This window comes from Ovis aries, chromosome 1 (genome assembly GCF_016772045.2).
Source record: "Ovis aries strain OAR_USU_Benz2616 breed Rambouillet chromosome 1, ARS-UI_Ramb_v3.0, whole genome shotgun sequence".
NCBI classification, from domain to species: Eukaryota; Metazoa; Chordata; class Mammalia; order Artiodactyla; family Bovidae; genus Ovis; species Ovis aries.
Genome location: NC_056054.1, coordinates 66,961,534 through 66,979,361, shown reverse-complemented (window position 1 = coordinate 66,979,361; position 17,828 = coordinate 66,961,534). Strand labels below are relative to the sequence as shown.

General features: G+C 42.7%; 1 protein-coding gene across 17 annotated transcripts in view; it reads right to left on the bottom strand.

Annotated features, from left to right (window-relative positions):
* Window positions 1–12,139: 12,139 nt before the first annotated feature.
* The window catches only part of LRRC8B (leucine rich repeat containing 8 VRAC subunit B), a 77,470-nt gene continuing 71,781 nt past the window's right edge, over window positions 12,140–17,828 (bottom strand). For all 17 annotated transcript variants that reach the window (XM_060400704.1, XM_060400712.1, XM_060400718.1 and 14 more), the window contains one exon: window positions 12,140–16,023. In XM_060400704.1, the coding sequence (XP_060256687.1) occupies window positions 15,751–16,023 (273 nt within the window). In that variant the 3' untranslated portion in view covers window positions 12,140–15,750. The remainder of the gene's footprint in view (window positions 16,024–17,828) is intronic.

The window sequence follows — 17,828 nt, the reverse complement described above, 5'->3', positions numbered from 1 at the left end:
ATACACACGTACACTTATGTTTTGACCACACTGATCCCCAGATTAGGAAACCATTTGCATTCCAGAGAGAATCAGAGCCTGAAACTGCCTTTATAGTCACATACCTCAATGCTCCTCGTTTTACTGAAGAGGAAACTGAAGTAGGCATAGTCAGGGTTAGTGACAGGCTGGAGTCACTTGACAAGCTAGGAGAATGTTCCCTGAAGACCTAAAGGATGTTAGTTCAAGACGGTGTTTGCAGATTTGGTTGAGTTTCTGCATAGTGTCTAAGAATACAAACTTTGAAATCAGATCTGGATTCTAAGCCAGATTTGTTTACCAGCGGTATGAGTTTTTACAGAGACATTTAACATTCCCAAGCTTCAGTTCTCTCATCTGTAGGATGAGCATAAGATTTTCATACCATAACCTCATCATTCCCATTACACCCTCAAAGTCTGCGCCCAAAGTTCTACTTCCTCATGTTGTTCACGTGCCCACAAGCCTTTGAAGGCTTATCGTATTCACAGTCTGTCCACAAAAAGTACCCACGAGCAGTTTCTGGCACGTGCACTTCTCCTTGGGCTTTCTGGCTGACCCCTGGTCCTGTGATGAGGTTTGCCAATGCCTAAACTTCTGCTTTTCATTCATTCTGTACCTACAATGTGCTAGGCACTCTATTAGTTGAAAGGGAAAGAAAGATTAACAAGATTTGGTTTCTGTTGTCAGTTTAGTGAGGAGGAAATCTGTAAATAACTTTACTACATTTTTATAAAGTTTAAGAATAAAAGCACTGAACTGTAACTTGAGGGAAGGAAGGTGGTCAGAGACAAAATATTTTGTCTTAATCTTGAAAAATGAATGCAGGTTTGAGAAGCTGATCGCTAGGTAGATAAAGAGGTAGGGAGATAGATCAGTTGCTCAGTTGTGTCCCACTGTTTGCGACCCCATGGACTGTAGCACGCCAGGCTTCCCTGTCCATCACCAACTCCCAGAGCTTGCTCAAACTCATGTCAGTTGAGTCGGTGATGCCATCCAACCATCTCATCCTCTGTCATCCCCTTCTCCTGCCTTCAGTCTTTCCCAGCATCAGGGTCTTTTCCAATGAGTCAGTTCTTCTCATCAGGTGACCAAAGTACTGGAGTTTCAGCTTCAACATCAGTCCTTTCAATGAATACTCAGGACTGATATCCTTTAGGATTGACTGGTTTGATCTCCTTGCAGTCCAAGAGACTCTCAAGAGTCTTCAACACCACAGTTCAAAAGCATTACTTCTTCGGTGCTCAGCTTTCTTTATAGTCCAACTCTCACATCCATAAAACATGACAACTGGAAAAACCATAGCTTTGACTCTGGACCTTTGTTGGCAAAGTAATGTCTCTGCTTTTTAATGTGCTGCCTAGGTTTGTCATAGCTTTACTTCCAAGGAGCAAGCGTCTTTTAATTTCATGGCTGCGGTCACCATCTGCAGTGATTTTGGAGCCCAAGAAAATAAACCCTCTCACTGTTTCCATTGTTTCCTCATCTATTTGCCATGAAGTGATGGAACCAGATGCCATGATCTTAGTTTTCTGAATGTTGATTTTGAGCCAACTTTTTCACTCTCCTCTTTCACTTTCACCTAGAGGCTCTTTTGTTCCTCTTTGCTTTCTGTCATAAGGGTGCGTCATCTGCATATCTGAGGTTGTTGATATTTCTCCCAGCAATCTTGACTCCAGCTTGTGCTTCATCCAGCCTGGCATTTTGCATGGTGTATTCTGCATATAAGTTAAATAAGCAGGGTGACGATATACAGCCTTGATGTACTCCTTTCCTGATTTGGAACCAGTACATTGTTCCATGTCCAGTTCTACCTGTTGCTTCTTGACCTGCACACAGATTTCTCAAGGGGCAGGTAATGTGGTCTGATAGCCCCACCTCTTTAAATAGTAGGTAGATGATAGATAATCTTCCAAATTTATATCGGAGGAAGGGGCCTCTGAGTGAGAGCACAGGGTGGGCAAAGGCATGGAGGTTTGGGAAGGCCTGGCCCAGTGGACTGCCGTGCCGTTCCCTGCCATTCCTGTGGTGGGCCTATAGGAATGCATGTGGGAAGTCCAGCACTGCCCTGAGGGTTTGGGTGCTGGCCAGAAGCAGATCACTGGGGTCAGGTCACAGTGCTGCTTTGTTAAATCTCACAGTGCACTAGAGGGCAAGAAAATGAACATTTCCAGTGAGTCACATGTGAAAGACTGCGTCTCTTTCTCAAGGTACTGAGGTGGGAGGCTGGAGGAGGCAGCTCCTGTCATTCCGGGTGACAGAGTGAAAAGTCAGCATGGTTACATTTCTGCTGCTGATGCCATTCCAGTCATGTGGAGTCAGATTCCATTTCCTCAGCCTTCTTCTCTCTAGAGCTACAAGAGACAAGACTTCCTCCTTTAATCACACAATCTGACTGAGGAAGAACAGACAAGCGTGACTGTGGTACATGGTCTCCGAGAAGGCTCTGCCTGCCCTGTTCACAGCAGTGCCCTGCGTGGTGGTGGGTACATGCTTGGTACCAACAGGGAACCCTTCTGCCTTCCTTTGCATCATAATGTGGTTACCTGATTGATTCCTGATATCAGGTAACTGATACCCTCCTGGTTACCTGATTGCTCCCAGGGAGATGCGGGTGCTGTCCAGGGCACGGCTGGTTTTCTCAGCCATCTCTTGGCTGTCTGTCCTCTTCATATGAACAGAGAGAAAAGAGGGAGGAAAGAAAGGGGCCGTGTGCTCCCAATGGATCAGATTCTCCGTTTTCTGGTCTGACGTACTTTTCTCTTTCAGAGGAGAACATCCCCTCCATGTGTAGGCCAGTCCGATCGACAGACATTCACGGAGAATCTCAAAGCCCCGTGCTGACGCTTCAGGCAGCCATAGGTGCTGTCCACATCAGATTTACAGTCTAGTCAGGAACACAGACGTTAAACAAGTAGTAGTTACCAAGGGGATGGCTACCTCAAAGTAGAGTGCCAGTCGCTATGAGAACGCAAAATGGGGGAGCCTGAATGTGGACCTGGTCAGGCAGCTGCTATGCTGGGGAAGTGACCACTGAACCCAAGAAATGGAAGAACTCAAGTCAGTTAGACAAATGGAACATGAAAGAGAAATACATGTGTAAAGATAGAGATGAGAAAGAATACATTTTAAAAGATTTTCTACCTTCTGTCTTTGGGAGGAAAACTCATGACCACTAACATGTAGTGAACACTCGCTGGGGTTGAACATGATGCTAAGCATTGTACTTAATCTCCTGGAATCCTCCTGAGACCAAGGGAGGTCTGTTTTCATGAGGCTGTTTGTCTTGTCCTTATTGATTCCACTGTATCGTCAATATCTAAGGTAGTGCCTGTGTGGGAGCAGGCACTAGGCATTTGTAGGATAGAATCTACACTTTACAGATGAGGAAACTGAGGCTCAGAGAGGTAAGGTTACCCAGATCTCACTGGTAGAGACAAGACTCCAACCCAGGGTGCAGCCGGCTGATAGCCTAGCTCTAAGGCAAGGGGCTTGCTTTCTCCTCTTCTAAACCCAGCAGAGTTCACACCTAGGCCTGTACCAGTCTTCAGCTGGGTACCAGGGTGCAAACTAGGTGCACAGCACACAGCTCCAGGGCTGCCAATCATGGGTCAGATCAGCCAGACGAGTCTGCCCTTGGCGCTGGCACCCTGCCGGGGCTGTACCCTTAAAGCAGGGAGGAGCTGATACCTCTCAGCACACCCAAGCCTGGAAGCGTGTCTCTGCAGCTGGAGCCTGTTAGCTGATGGAACATGTAGGCCCAGAGCCCCATGAAACAGAAACCAAAGAACTGAAAGCTTGGAGGCAGCAGTTGGTCTCAGGTTAGACTATGGGCTGGACATTAGTGGTGATGGATCAGCCTTGAATTTCATGCTTTGGTGTTAAAAGCCCACGAGGGGGGCTTCCCTTGTGGCTCAGCTGGTAAAGAATCTGCCTGCAATGCAGGAGACCTGGGTTCAATCCCTGGGTTGGGAAGATCCCCTGGAGAAGGGAAAGGCTCCCCACTCCAGTATTCTGGCCTGGAGAATTCCATGGACTATATAGTCCATGGGGTCTCAAAGAGTTGTACACAACTGAGAGACTTTCACCTGTCACTATCTAAAAAAAAAAAAAAAAAAAAGCCCACGAGGGTCAAGTACCTCCCACATCACCTTTTTACTCATGCCACCCAAGGTCTTTTCTGCTTACAGGGAACTGTAACCTGAGATGACATAGGACCTCCTGGGAATGTGCCTATCTGCCCTGCCCTCTATGGCTCCTTTTTCACCACACATCTGGTTCTCTTGATAGGAGGCTTGGCAGAACAACCCTTTAAAACCATCCCAGCCTCCCTCACCTGCTGTTATGCAGTAGGTTCTTAAGTGAATAAAAGACTTGTTCACATGCCATAAAAATGAGTCATTTATAAAGCTAAAATTTAAATGTATGACATGCTTGAGCTCTTAGGAAAATTACTCAATAATAACCCTGATCAACACTTCACTTACGGAGCATCTTACATAGATCAGAATACTGGAGTTGGAAGGCACCCTAGGGGACACCTAAGCTCACCCTTTCATTAGGCTCTATTAGATGGGGACCTTAGCATGCAGGCACCCACAGACCACACTGGAAATGGCAGTAGCAAAGGCCAATGTCAAATCCTAAAAGTCACAAGGATCCCACATTCTCTCCCGCTACGAGCTGGCCCCTGGCATCCTCAGCCTGTCCAGACTCCCGAGCCACAGCTCACGCCCAGAAAGGGATTCCCTGTAGCCACTCTGGCCAGGGGCTCAGCTGGGGCCCCTGCTGATTATCTGAGGCAGCACCTGAGCCATTTGGCTCATTTTCAATTTTGGAAAAAAAAAATCTTGGTGGGTGTGTTTTCTAAGCTGGGGGAATTAGACTCATCATCAGAAAGAAAAAGGGAGGCAGGTCAATTTCTTTCATCTTCTAGAAGACTATAAAAGCGGATAATGTGATGTTGCCAAGTCACTTGGTAAGCCATCTTCTGTTCCTGAGCTTAGCTTGGTGGCTGGGGTGGAAGGTCATCTTGGAGCTGCAGTTCCACTGAGTGAAGGGCCTTGGAGGTGGTTGATCGGGCAGCTCACAGTGGGTCTGATATGCCCTTATCTCGAAGGGCAGGTGTTCTGAAGAAACCAATTGGAAATGCCAAGTGAACCAAGGCTTCAAGAAGTGGGTTCTTAGAGCCTGAGGTGAGGCTTTCTCCATGTTTAGGGGTATGTGCAGCCAATATGCAGAGCCGGGGGGGACACACCACCAGCTTGGGGTGAGGAACACACCTCCTTATCCAGAACACAGCAGGAATTCAATAAGGACAGCATCACCTACCCCTCCTCCGCACTCTCCAAAAGTCCACATCAGCAGAGCGAATTTAGAATCAGTTTAGCCTGAACTGTGATTGATAGCCATTTTGCAAGTCTAAAATGTCTGCCAGCATCTCTGTATAATAAACCAAGATTCTCAGGGAGTTAAACTGTAACAGCAATTCTGTATTAAACCCAAACTGACTGGGAACCCCATGTGCACCTTGAAGCAAGAATCAAAATATTGACAACTCTTTTTTTTCTAACAGGATAAGGTCTTTATCTATCATCTCACACAGGGTCTGAAACTCAGAATGGCACTCTGTTCCTCTGATGAGAGCACATGTGCTCATAGTTTAGTTTAGGACATTGGAAGAAAAACTCTGCAGTTTCAAAAATAACCACAAGTTTAAAATTACATTAGTCGTTTGGATGAAATTGTTGTATTTATACTAAAGGGTGTTTGAAGCGATGTGTTTGTGTATATGGATATATCTGTGTGCATATCAATCCTTTCCCAGCATGTCTGCACAGTCTAAAGGACAGAATACTGGATCAGATGCTGAAATCCTAGGCTGTTCTCACACCACCATCACTTGCTTGTCACATGATCTTGGCAGTGTGCACTATACAAAAAGCAGTGCTTTGGTGCCAGAGTCTCCAGTTCAAAACCTGGGCCTGTCACATACTAGCTATATAATCTAACATGTCACCTCATGTCATTTTACCATCCTGGATTGACTTCTCTTTTCTATAAATGGAGACCGTGCCTATCTTAACACATTTTAAACACATTTATAAAGTCTATGGCCATTGAACTCAAAAGTTCTCACTAATGATTAATTATTGATGGCTCCTTTCAGAGCCTAGCTGATAAGTGAAGTGGGGATAGGAGTCTCAAGTGCTTTGGGCCCAGCACTGCACTTTGCACAGAAAGTGTTGTCAGGATACAGGACATAGCTAAAATGAGCGCAGCTTGTTAGAGAAGGCACAGGACTTGCAGTTAGGGAGGAGGTTTGGGTGCTAGTCTTGGCTCTTCCACTGGGCTTTGGTTTTAGACTAGCAGAGCTTCCCAAGTGGCACTAGTGGCAAAGAACCTGCCTGCCAATGCAGGAGGTGGGTTTGATCCTGGGGATGGGAAGATCCCCTGGAGGAGGAATGGCAACCCATTCTAGTATTGTTGCCTGGAGAATCCCATGGATAGAGGAGCCTGGCGGCTACAGTCCTTAGGATTGCAGAGTTGGACACAACTGAAGCGACGCAAGCACAGCATACTCTAACCTTTTTGGCACCAGGGACTGGTTTCATGGAAGAAAATTTTCCCATGAATCAGAAGGATGAAAGCAATGGGGAGTGATTGCAAATACAGTGAAGCTTCACTCACTTGCCCACCACTCACATCCTGCTGGGTCGCCTGATTCCTAATGCCACAGATGGGTACTGGTTCCTGGCCTGGGGGTTGGAGACCCCTATTATAGAATCCTGTGCTCCTGAGAAGAGTGCAAACAGGGGGGTATGCAGATTTCGGTGCCACCTCTCTTCAGGCAGTGGGCTTGTGATCTTAGACAAGTCACCTAGGTTTTCTTTGTCTAAAAAGTCTCCATGGTTTCTTCTGCTGGAAAGTTCTGTGATCCTAGGAGAGGATGGGGGAAATAGTATGGACAGGAAGTGACTCATTGGCTCAGGAGAAGACAGACTAAAATAGATAAAGAACAGAAGGAAGCAACAGGCTAAAAGCTACCAAAAGGAGACTAGTGAACTCTGAAAAAGCAGAGCATGATCTGTGCGTCTTCAAATACTCTGGTGGGTGAGAGGGTGAAGTGCTCATCCTGGGTGCTGTTTACCTAAATCTCTGTAGAAAGTGCTTTGCAGACCTGTAAGTTAAACTAGATTCCTCTTCTGAACTGTCACAAGATGTTGGGGAAATTCTCATTTTTAGGTTTGCTATCTTATCTGTGAGTTGGGAATAACACACCAAATAAGGTTGCTGGATGGACCGACAGCACACGTGAAGGACCACCTAGAGTACTCGGCCAGTTGCAGGAGGTGCCTGCTCAGTCGCGTCCAACTCTTTGTGACCCATGGACTGTAGCCTGCCAGGCTTCTGTCCATGGAATTTTCCAGGCAATAATACTGGAGCAGGTCGCCATTTCCTTCTCCAGGGGATCTTCCCAACCCAGAGATCGAATCTGTGTCTCCTGCATTGGCAGGCGAAATCTTTACCACTGCTGCCACCTGGGAATCCGCAGAAGGTAAATGATGCTATTGGTGTATCCCAATACGATGTTTCCCCCAAGGTGGCAGACTCCAAGCTGTAGGAGCAGGGATGAAATGATTAGATTTTTATCGTTCCTCAGTTTGAAGCCATTAATGAGGTCTATAATATATTGTTCTGCCCAGGAATCACCAGGCCAGTGAATTTCTCTCAGGCCTCAGAATGCAGATTGAATCAATGCTTTTTCACTTGGCCTCTTCTTCTTCTGTATTTCCTTTTTCACAGAGCAGTTACCCAAGACTGGTTCAGTCTATTATGGAAAGGGTGACAGCACCGCCCTTTTCTCAAACCCAAAATGACCTGTGGCGTTTTTTTAGAACATGCCATAGAAGCACGTTAAGACATAGGCACATAAGACAAGGATGTGAATCCTAACCCAGTTTAAGGAAAGACTAGAGGGAAACTCCCTTCAGACAGGTGGCATTTGGTCCCCCCAATGTTCCAACATTTGCCTCGGTACTAACTTACAAAGAACACCAAATATTATTGGAATAAATGATAATAGGTCAGGACCAATTAACTTGGGTTTTCATATGCAATTTGTTAGGTTACCAGACTAAGGATTGCAAATTGGTCCTACTTCCATCCAGCAAAATGAATAAGTCTATCATTTGGAACCTGAAATTGTGACAGGAAACCACTTTGTAGGAAGGGAGAATCCTGATAACTGAAAGACTTTTTTTTTTTTTTCCCAAATGCATCCTATTTTATTCAGCATGTTGTATTCAATGGTCCAAATCTATTACTCCTCTTCTGGTAAACCTACAACCTGAGGAACCTGGGAAACCATTCTGTCCCTAGTATAATCCCATTTGCCTCCAGTTCCTAGGGTTGCAAGCACAACGAACCAGCTGACAGTCATATTCCTCTGGACATTGTGATTTCAAAGACGTTTATTTTGATGAATACAAAGTAAAACATCTCCCTTGAAATGATGGGTATTTAATACTCTCAAAGTTGGGATTTAGTAAAGGGTGATTTATGTAAGCTTGGAATATGTGGTTAGGACAATGCTAAACGGTCCAGTCAGAGACAGAGATACTGAAGGGTGTAGCACCTGAAATCTGGGAAGGGAAAGAGTAGAGTCAAAAGAGAAGGATGCTCTGGGAGGAAAAAAGAGAGGGGAGACCTGGCAGGTGATGGGCCTGCTTGTGAGGCCTGGGAGAAGAGACTGTCTGTTGGGGTGTTTGATAAAAATACTATGAGGACTTACTTATTTACACTGTCTCCCCAATCCCCACCTCTCTCTGCTCAGTCATCTTTAAGCTCTACCTCACTTTTTTGTGAGTATTGCTTTTGGAGAAGGAAATAATTAGCCTATTTAAGCTTCATGATTTTTACTAGTAGAAAACCAGCTCCCCCATCTTTACCAAATACCTAATAAATGAACATTCAAAGCATGTTTCAAGGTTGCTAAATTGTTTCCTGCTCAGGCACCCAACATGTTCTGTCTGATCCTGGTGCTGGGCATCGCATAGGGCTTTCTACGTGCATCTCATTGGAGATGGAGTCTCTGAGATTAAGTGAGGGCCACTGAATTCTAAAGATCTTCCCTCAGAAGGCAGGCAAGGGGAAACTGAATAAAAAGGGAAGAAACAGGAACTAGGCAAGCTTCTATTTGATTTATTCCCTTCTCAGCGGCAGAGGGAGGCAGAGAGCAAAAAAATGATGTGCCTGAAGCCCTACACAAACCAACAACAGGCCTGTGTAGAAAGGCACACAAAATGTAAGGTATTTGCTATATAAGAAGTAATCTGAAAAGGCTGTTCTATAGAAGCACTGGTATTTAGGAGGCAGGACTTAGAACTCTCATCTGGAGCATAATGAGACAACACAGGGTGAAGAGAGACATATTTCCCAAAAAAGAGACTACACATGTTGAAAGATGACTTTTTTCTGATCCTTCCTTGGCATATGGATATTTTTCTGTAAATATGGGGCTGAGTTCAAGCTCTGGCTTTGTGCCTTTGGATAAACTGCTTTTCTCTGGGTCTCAGAGATGAGAGGGACACAGAAAACAAGCTAGGAACCTGAATTTCAGAGAATCCAAACAAGGGGCAGAAACCCAACCATGAGCTGCAGCTCCAGAGCATCAGGCTGTGGCCTCAACAGCCAGGCCTCTGCCTGCACAGCCAGGCTCCCTTCACAGCATGTTTGAAAAGTGATTTGCAAAGTGGAAAGGAGTGAACACGGAGTCACCCTTGTTGCCACGATTGTGGGGGCCGGTGACTGCCTTCTGGGCTGTTAGGACAGGACTCAGCCAGAGCACCTCGCAGTGATGCCTTAGGTCAGGCACTGGTTTCATCTCCTCCACATATTCCCATTCCCAATGCATTTAGAGGTGAGAGAAAGCCTTGCTTAAAGTACATTTCCAGGGAAAAACAGTGCCATCTAGTTTCCTTCATAACCTGCTTCAGTCTATATCAAGTTCTGCCCTTCAGCAGAGAAAAGTTCTTGGTATCTGCTTCCTAATGTGCTCCTGAAACTCTGTGTATGTGACTGAGAGAGGGGAAAGTCTTCTATCCCAAAGTTCAAACTATTATGTACCTGGTTTACCAGAGAATTCCATCTCTTCTCCCTACCTAAACTTCAACATCTCCTGTCTTAGGTTTTTACTTTTTATTTCATCTGGTCCACTAGTCAATGTTAGTGCTAAACCAACAGCAGATGGAGAAACAGGAGCCAAGAAGAAGAAAGGGAGCGAGATGGGTTGGTTTGTGAACCAGTCCCAAGGGACGAACACTGCTGGACAGATGAATCAGGAGAGTGACAGATTGCATACCCTCCCAGTGTATTCTAGGATCAGTCCAGCAGTTTTCAGAGCCTTGCAGCCCTTGTAGCACAGTTTAAAAACTCATATTACTGTTATGATAGTCATACCACCATTCCTTGGTGGCTCGGTGGTAAAGAATCTGCCAGTGCAGAAGCCACAGGAGACGTGGGTTCGATCCCTGGGTCAGAAAGATCCTCTGCAGGAGGAAATGGCAACCCACTCTAGAATTCTTGCCTCGGAAATCCCATGGACAGAGGAGCTTGGCGGGCTACAGTCCATGGGGTCACAAAGAGTCAGACACAACTTAGCAACTGGAAGACAACTATGTAAATCTGAAATCTATTATTTGGTGAACAATATAACTACCCAACTGCACAGGCAACCCTGGGAAGAGGAGGGGCTCATTCCTGGAGCTTGCGCACGGATCAATGTATACAGGCAAGATTAGCCCAGTCAACTTCTTCCAACACTGAAGCTGTTTTTATTTGCTGTTTATAAAAACTAAATCTGTATATTACATAAAAGTTATTTTAAAAACAATAAAGTTCACTCAAAAGTACTAAATCTCAGGCAGAGGGGTTTAATACCAAAATCCAGATTTACATGGTAAACCTGAGGGCCAAAAGCATTCAGCTCACAACAAAATCTTACATTTTCTAATAATTCATTACCAGAAGCAAAAACCAATTATGTACATGTTTCAAAATATACGACAAAAACAAAGTAGCAAATGCTAGGATTCCCTGTGAAGCTAACTACACAAAATGTTTCTTCTCAGAATTGGCCCTTTATTTTGTTGAGTGTGAAGCATTTGAAGAGCTTGAAAAATATTTAAGCATGAATATGCAGGTTTATACACAATACATATATGTGCAAACACACCCATTCTAATTCTATGCCCCTTTGAATTTTTTAAATTGCATCATCTCTGTTAAGAGATAACATGTAACATGCAGGAGGCATTCCTAATTGTTTTTCTCAGCCGGAGTGTATTATACAAGTCAAACGCAAAATTTAAATATGAATTCAGTTCAATCGGAAGCCATCTCAACTCAGTACTTTGGGTCTTATATTCTATGCTAATACTTTAGGTTTTGATGGAACTGTTCATATTTTTAAAAAGGTGAAGAAAATGTAGTTCTTTACCAAAAGGTACTTAGTAGATAGGTCTCAGTGGATGTAGAAGTGATGGACCAGAGGCAGGAAGAAATCAGTTAAATTAGTTTCTTTTCACTGCTTCAGATTTCAGATACAGCTGAAGAAATTATTATATCCAGGGCATTTTGCAACAGTTATTAGTTTAGGCCATTTCATGTATATAATGTCTTCATAATTCAAACCAGGGTACAAAATAACTCCTCCCCAGACCAGACTTCCTCTTGTTTCTAGAAAGAAATAAACATAGATTCTGATGCAATATGCAGTTCCTGAAAACAAAGTGGATTTACAGTTATATTCTCATTCTCTCAGTTATATTGGTATGGATGAAGGATCACTGGATCGGCTCTGAACACTGCAAGGTTGGGTTGAGTAGAACAATTCAATTAGGCATAATTATAGGCTTTGGCTTCCCCCCAAATAAATACATGCTCCAGTAGTATTTCAAGTTCTCTAGCACAAATATATTCTGTTACTATATCAATTTAAGGAGGTGGGTGAGCAGAGAGGGAAAACAAAATAGCTTATGTGGATGGGACGTTACAAGAAAGTGAAGATGGAAAGAGTATTTGATTGAAAATGTAAGGAAATAAAACTAAACTCACAGAATAATTGTTTGATTATTTTAATGGTTTTGAACCCATCAATATTATGCAATATTTTAATTCAACATACAAAATTTAAATCATGAGACACCTGAAGAACGGAAACAAGTATTTCCACTATCAAACAATAATTTTATACAGATAACAGCTCCCCATAGCACATACACTGGAGCTATGCCACAACGATGAGATCTTGGCATCTCTATTTACCCTGTTTAACACAAACGTTTGCTAAGTGACAGTGAAACATGGTGATATCAGGAGAAAATGGAGACGAAGGATGAAGAATGAGAACACCTTATCTGTGTGCCATAGAGATGGACCTTGATGTACACATTAGGGTCAAAACCACTTAGGTTGCTGACCAAGTCTGAGCATTTGGTTTTAATAAGTATTCTTGGGCTTCCCTGGTGGCTCTGCTGGTAAAGAATCTGCCTGCAATTGGGAGACCTGGATTTGATCCTTGGGTTGGGAAGATCCCTTGGAGAAGGGAATGGCTACTTGCTTCAGTTTTCTGGCATGGAGAATTCCATGGACTGTACAGTCCATGGGGCTGGAAAGAGTCAGACACAACTGAGTGACTTTCACTTTCATTTTTTCACTTTAATATTATAGCTAAGAGAACAGAGCACTCCATTATTACAAGTAAGGAATAAAAAAGAATTAATATTTTAGCATTAACCTACAACCACTTGCAACTTTGGAAAAATATTACACATATTCAAAATGAATAAATTTTGTACACATAGGGATGTGCATGCAAGCTAATCATTGTGTATCTGTGTGTATGTAAATAAAATGCATCTAGTCTAGCATAAGCTGTCAACTTTGTTCTGAATAACATCCATATTTATTTTTCGGAAAATGCACTACACATTCTTGGAAAGCAAGTGTCAACTAGTCTCAAAATTATAATTGAATAAACTTCATTTGCTTCTTTGAAAATCCTCTTCCAAAACGAAGATCTGCTCCAATATAGCATAAAGTTGGCAAACACCACAGTTTTGCATGTTAAGTGGTGGTGTCAGAGTTCATGACATCTGCGTTACATCATTCCCAAAGCTACCTAACACTGGTGTGTGGGATTGAAATAAAAATGTCAGCTTGAAAGGAGTTTGCACTAGTAACCACATTCTTGTGTTTGGAAAGCAGCTTACAAAACTCATTATGATAGTAACTTGCTTCCAGAAATGTAGACAGGTGATAAGAAGATTTAGCTAGTGCCTTTTGCAGGTGAACAGAACCTGGTGACTAGCCTGGAGGGGCTGTAGACTGTCAGGGGAATGGTGTGTGCGTGCTTAGCCGCTCAGTTATGTCTGACTTTTTGCGACCCTATGGACTGTAGCCTGTTAGGTTCCTCTGTCCATGGGCTTCTCCAGGCAAGAATACTGGAGTGGGTTGCCATTCTTCTCCTCCAGGAGAGTTTCCCAACCCAGGGATCGAACCCACTGCTCCTGCACTGACAGGCGATTCTTTACCACTGTGCCACCTGGGAAACCCCAGCGGAATGGTAGTAAATCTGAAATTTGTTTTGAAAACTTTTCCTTATCAAAAGGGATAGGATTTTTCATACACATTATGAGTAATTATATGACCCAAAATGAACATATTTCCATCTATCATATTCATGTTCCAAACATAAGATAATCCTATCCAACACTGGAACTGGTACACACGACAATTCTACTGTGCAACACAGATGGGAAACATTAAAATGACAATGATCTCACATTAAAAGATTAAAAATAACAAAAAAACCTAGATAGAGTCAGAATCCGTTTTCTGAAGTCTAGAAGAAAGTTTCATCAGTTATGCCTGGGTCCCTGAGAGCTTGAATGTTCTGACTAAAGGCAAGTTTTGGTAGGAATTGCATTTTTACATTGTTCCTTCTCATTCAGAATAAACAGCAGTGTTTTAGGCAGCTTTTGGTGTTTTATGTTTTTTATAGCTATTACTCAAATTTTATTTGATGTGAACCGTTCTTTTCTCTGAATGTCAGCTCAAAGGTATGTGGCAGGTGAGGGAAGCTACATTTGGCCATACTTTAAAAACTCATTTTCATCCTTCTGGAAGGGACAAAGCAAGGGAAAAAACATACCATACATCACAATTCCATGTTTACAGTACTCTTTACCCATAGTGTTTTCCAGTTTTGTCGAGGTGCAGTTAATAGATTATTTCATAGTTTGAAATGGCATCACAATGCCTAGACAGAGAGAAAAACACATCGAAAATGTACATTTCCCCAAAATGAGTCAGTTGGCTTTATTCATTTTACAATACGCATGATAATAAAAAGCCCAACACAAAACTCTTTATTGAAAAAAAAGAGCAAAATGTATTCCAGAAAAGTCAGACAAAGACATGAGATGAATTTCAGTTAATTAGATCTATTTCTTTGTGAGCTTTGAGAACTCATATTAAACAATGAATAGAGGCTGAATGTTTCACATTACAATCCTATCTAGAGATCATGCATATGGAGAACACAGCATTTTGTTTAACTTTTACTTAATTTCTACAGAGTGTTTGAAAATCAGTTTTATAGATCCAAATCTGTACCTCTCCCCTCCATCACAGTTTTCGAAGTAATTAAGAATGGTTACCCGTACAATAGCACAGCAACTAGGGAAGAGAGAGGTAGATGATGTGGCCATCCTCTTGGAAGGAAACCCCCAAATATTTTAGGGCATGAAACACAAGGCTTTTGTTATCCAGAAATAATTAGCTGCAGACTACAAAAACATTTTGGAGCCAAGTGCGCACAAACGTGAGACTCGTAAGCAGCCGAAACCATGTATATTAATAGTAAGTTCTTAAAGAAAAGGATGTGTTCTCTGTACCTTACAAAAACTATTCTCACAGATTCTGCATCCAAGATTACACAATATAAAATATTTATGTTTTACATTTGATATAAAAATTAGTAGCAAATAAAAAAGGCTCTGATGAGATACAAGAAGAAATTGCAGAGGATACATTAAAATTTCAGGATGGCCAGAGGATGACTTGTCCTAAATACCCTGCTCCTGTTCTGTGCAAAGGCCACAGGCAGGCACTTTCTCAGGGTTCATCACTGTTGTTAAGAGAAAACCAGATGAAGGAAGACTCAAACAAGCTGGGGCAGGAAGTAAAAATTAAGCCAAGGAGGAACTCTGCCAAGCGCAATGCATCCTGCCTAAAAGTATTTAAGAACATAAATCAAAGGCAGTGCTGAGTGTACCTCAAGGGAATTTATGTTGATGAGTTTATGGCCTAGGTAGGTGATAAATATCAAAACAGGAAGTCAGTTAAAACAAGTATGCAAGTAAGTTATATCTCATCTTCAAAAGATAAAAACTGCAGTGTAGAGATTCAATAATTTCATGGCCCCATTCTACCCTCCAAGTGTACACTTCTCATATCTCCATAAGTTAAAGATCAATTATTCACAAAACTTTGTTTCAGTGTTAATACTTTTTACCTGTTTAATTTAGACACTGAGTTGCCTTATTATAATAAGACATTTGGTTATAGTTAGTGATAATTATCCATTGTTCATCTTTATAACTTAGGAAATTTTAGTTCTCATTTAAAGCCCTGGAATGTACTTTTAAAAATTATTCTCTCTTTAGGTCAACATTTATCCAGGCATGTTTGCAAACGTTCTGTTACAGGGGGAGGAAGAGTATTGAGCAAATTCTCCTCGACAATCAGACAGCTCCGTTTTAGGGACTGACACCCTTCCAGTTCAGGAGGAAGTGTTTCCAGGTAATTACCGATGAGCTCCAGATGAGTAAGGTTCGACAGCTCACCCACGTGAGGTGACAAGCTCATCAGGCTATTTTTCCCCAAGAGTAAACACTGCAGCTTTTTGCACTGAAACAGCCCATCTGGAAGCATCTCAATCTGGAAAGGGAGAAAAAAAGAACCCAGTGAAACTGGTTTTTGAGGGCCTATTATACTACAAGTATTTATTTATACCCCTACCTTTCCCCCAAAACATTTCCAGACATTTTAAATAGGTACATATAACATTGATGATACATTTGAAGTAGATGGGAAACTTACAGGAAAAATAAGGATGTTCTGAAATCAGGACTGAGGCCACTAAGAACTTCAAAACCCCTGCTGTATATGTGTGGGCAACAGATTAGCTCTAGCAAAGCAATTCTCAACTCTCAAAGGAAACCTATCAGTTACATATTCATTTACAAACCAGTAACTCAGGAGAAGCAAATCAATCTCAACAGTCCTCAAAAAGAGTTTACTGTGTGAGGTAATGAGCTGTACCCTCAAAAACAAGACACTAGGCTATTTCTTAGGGTTTCACAGTATAGACTGAAAACTTCCTTCTGGTTTAAAAAAAACGCTGACAGAAGCAGAGACAAGAAGATGCGATCGTATAAACATGTATGTTTCATTCTCCTCTACACGCACACTCATGAGTATTAACTCTTCTTCTACCTGCTCCTGAGTTTTAAGTCATATGAAACACAGAAATCATTTGGAATATGATAAATAGCCTGTGACTAGGTCAATGCCTAGAAATGCTCAACTGAATTGCTCCTCTATCTGGTGAGAAGGTTGCATGTGAGTTTCTAAGGGAGCCACAGTGTGTATATGAAACGGGCTTATTGGGGAAAGACACCTAGAGAAAGGGTTAGCATACTCAATGTGCTCAGCTCTCATCCTGCCACTGAACTGCAAGTTTGCTCCAGGCCAAGCTGGACTGCACATACACCACCCTCTAATGCTTCACAAATTTATACAGGCCTGGACCAGGCAACTCTGCAACTATGAAACAATGCAGGCTTCCTAGTTCAAGAAGTTGCTTTGTTAGAAAGGGGGATGAAAGGGGTGCTCTAGAGTTCAACTTCCTCCTCTGATGACCTAGTACAACCCCACTGAGCCAGTTCTCTGCAGGAACTTCCAGAGCCTTCCAGAAATATCTCTTTAAAAAGATATACATTCCCTATACAGTGTTAAAGATGGTCAGACTGCATTAAAAGGCTTATTATGTTGGAATCTGCCCCCTCCTCTATCAGTCATACATACATTCAGTACTGGATATCCTTGAAAATAAATCTAATGATCACTGCTTCTAAGACTATCATGCAATATAACTCATCATTCTACACCAAAATACTAGGTGGTATAAGCAAAGGAAAATAGCTACCCTTTTATTTCATTCCTTAAGAAGGTAGATACAAAACCACAGATATGTCAATTTTGGCATAGATATGGCAGAAAAATGAGAGAAAAAAACGTAACCTCACTCTGATCAGACATTATCTGCAGCTCAAAAATAGGGTCAGTGACATATAAGTAGAGGGAATGATCAGCCCTGTGCAATGAATATGCTCAGGGTTGAGAGAGCCTGCTGGCATAAAAGGAATGACTTGGGTGAACAGGCTGAAAGGAGGGCAGGCTTGTCTCACCTGTATTCAGTGGATGCCTGCTGAGAGCCTTGTTTTGTGCCAGGCTCCCAACCAGGTGCTGGGGATAAAATGCTGAGCAAGACAGATGGGGCTTTAAGACCCATGCAGGGTCTCTCCACCTTGGCACTGCGGACATTTGGGGTGGGATAATTCTTTGTGTGTGGGTGCCCTGTGCATTCAGCAGCATCCCTGACTAGATGCCAGTGCCACTGCCCTCTCTAGTTGTGACAACTAAACATGTCTCCAGACAGATGTCTTCTGCAGGGTGAAACT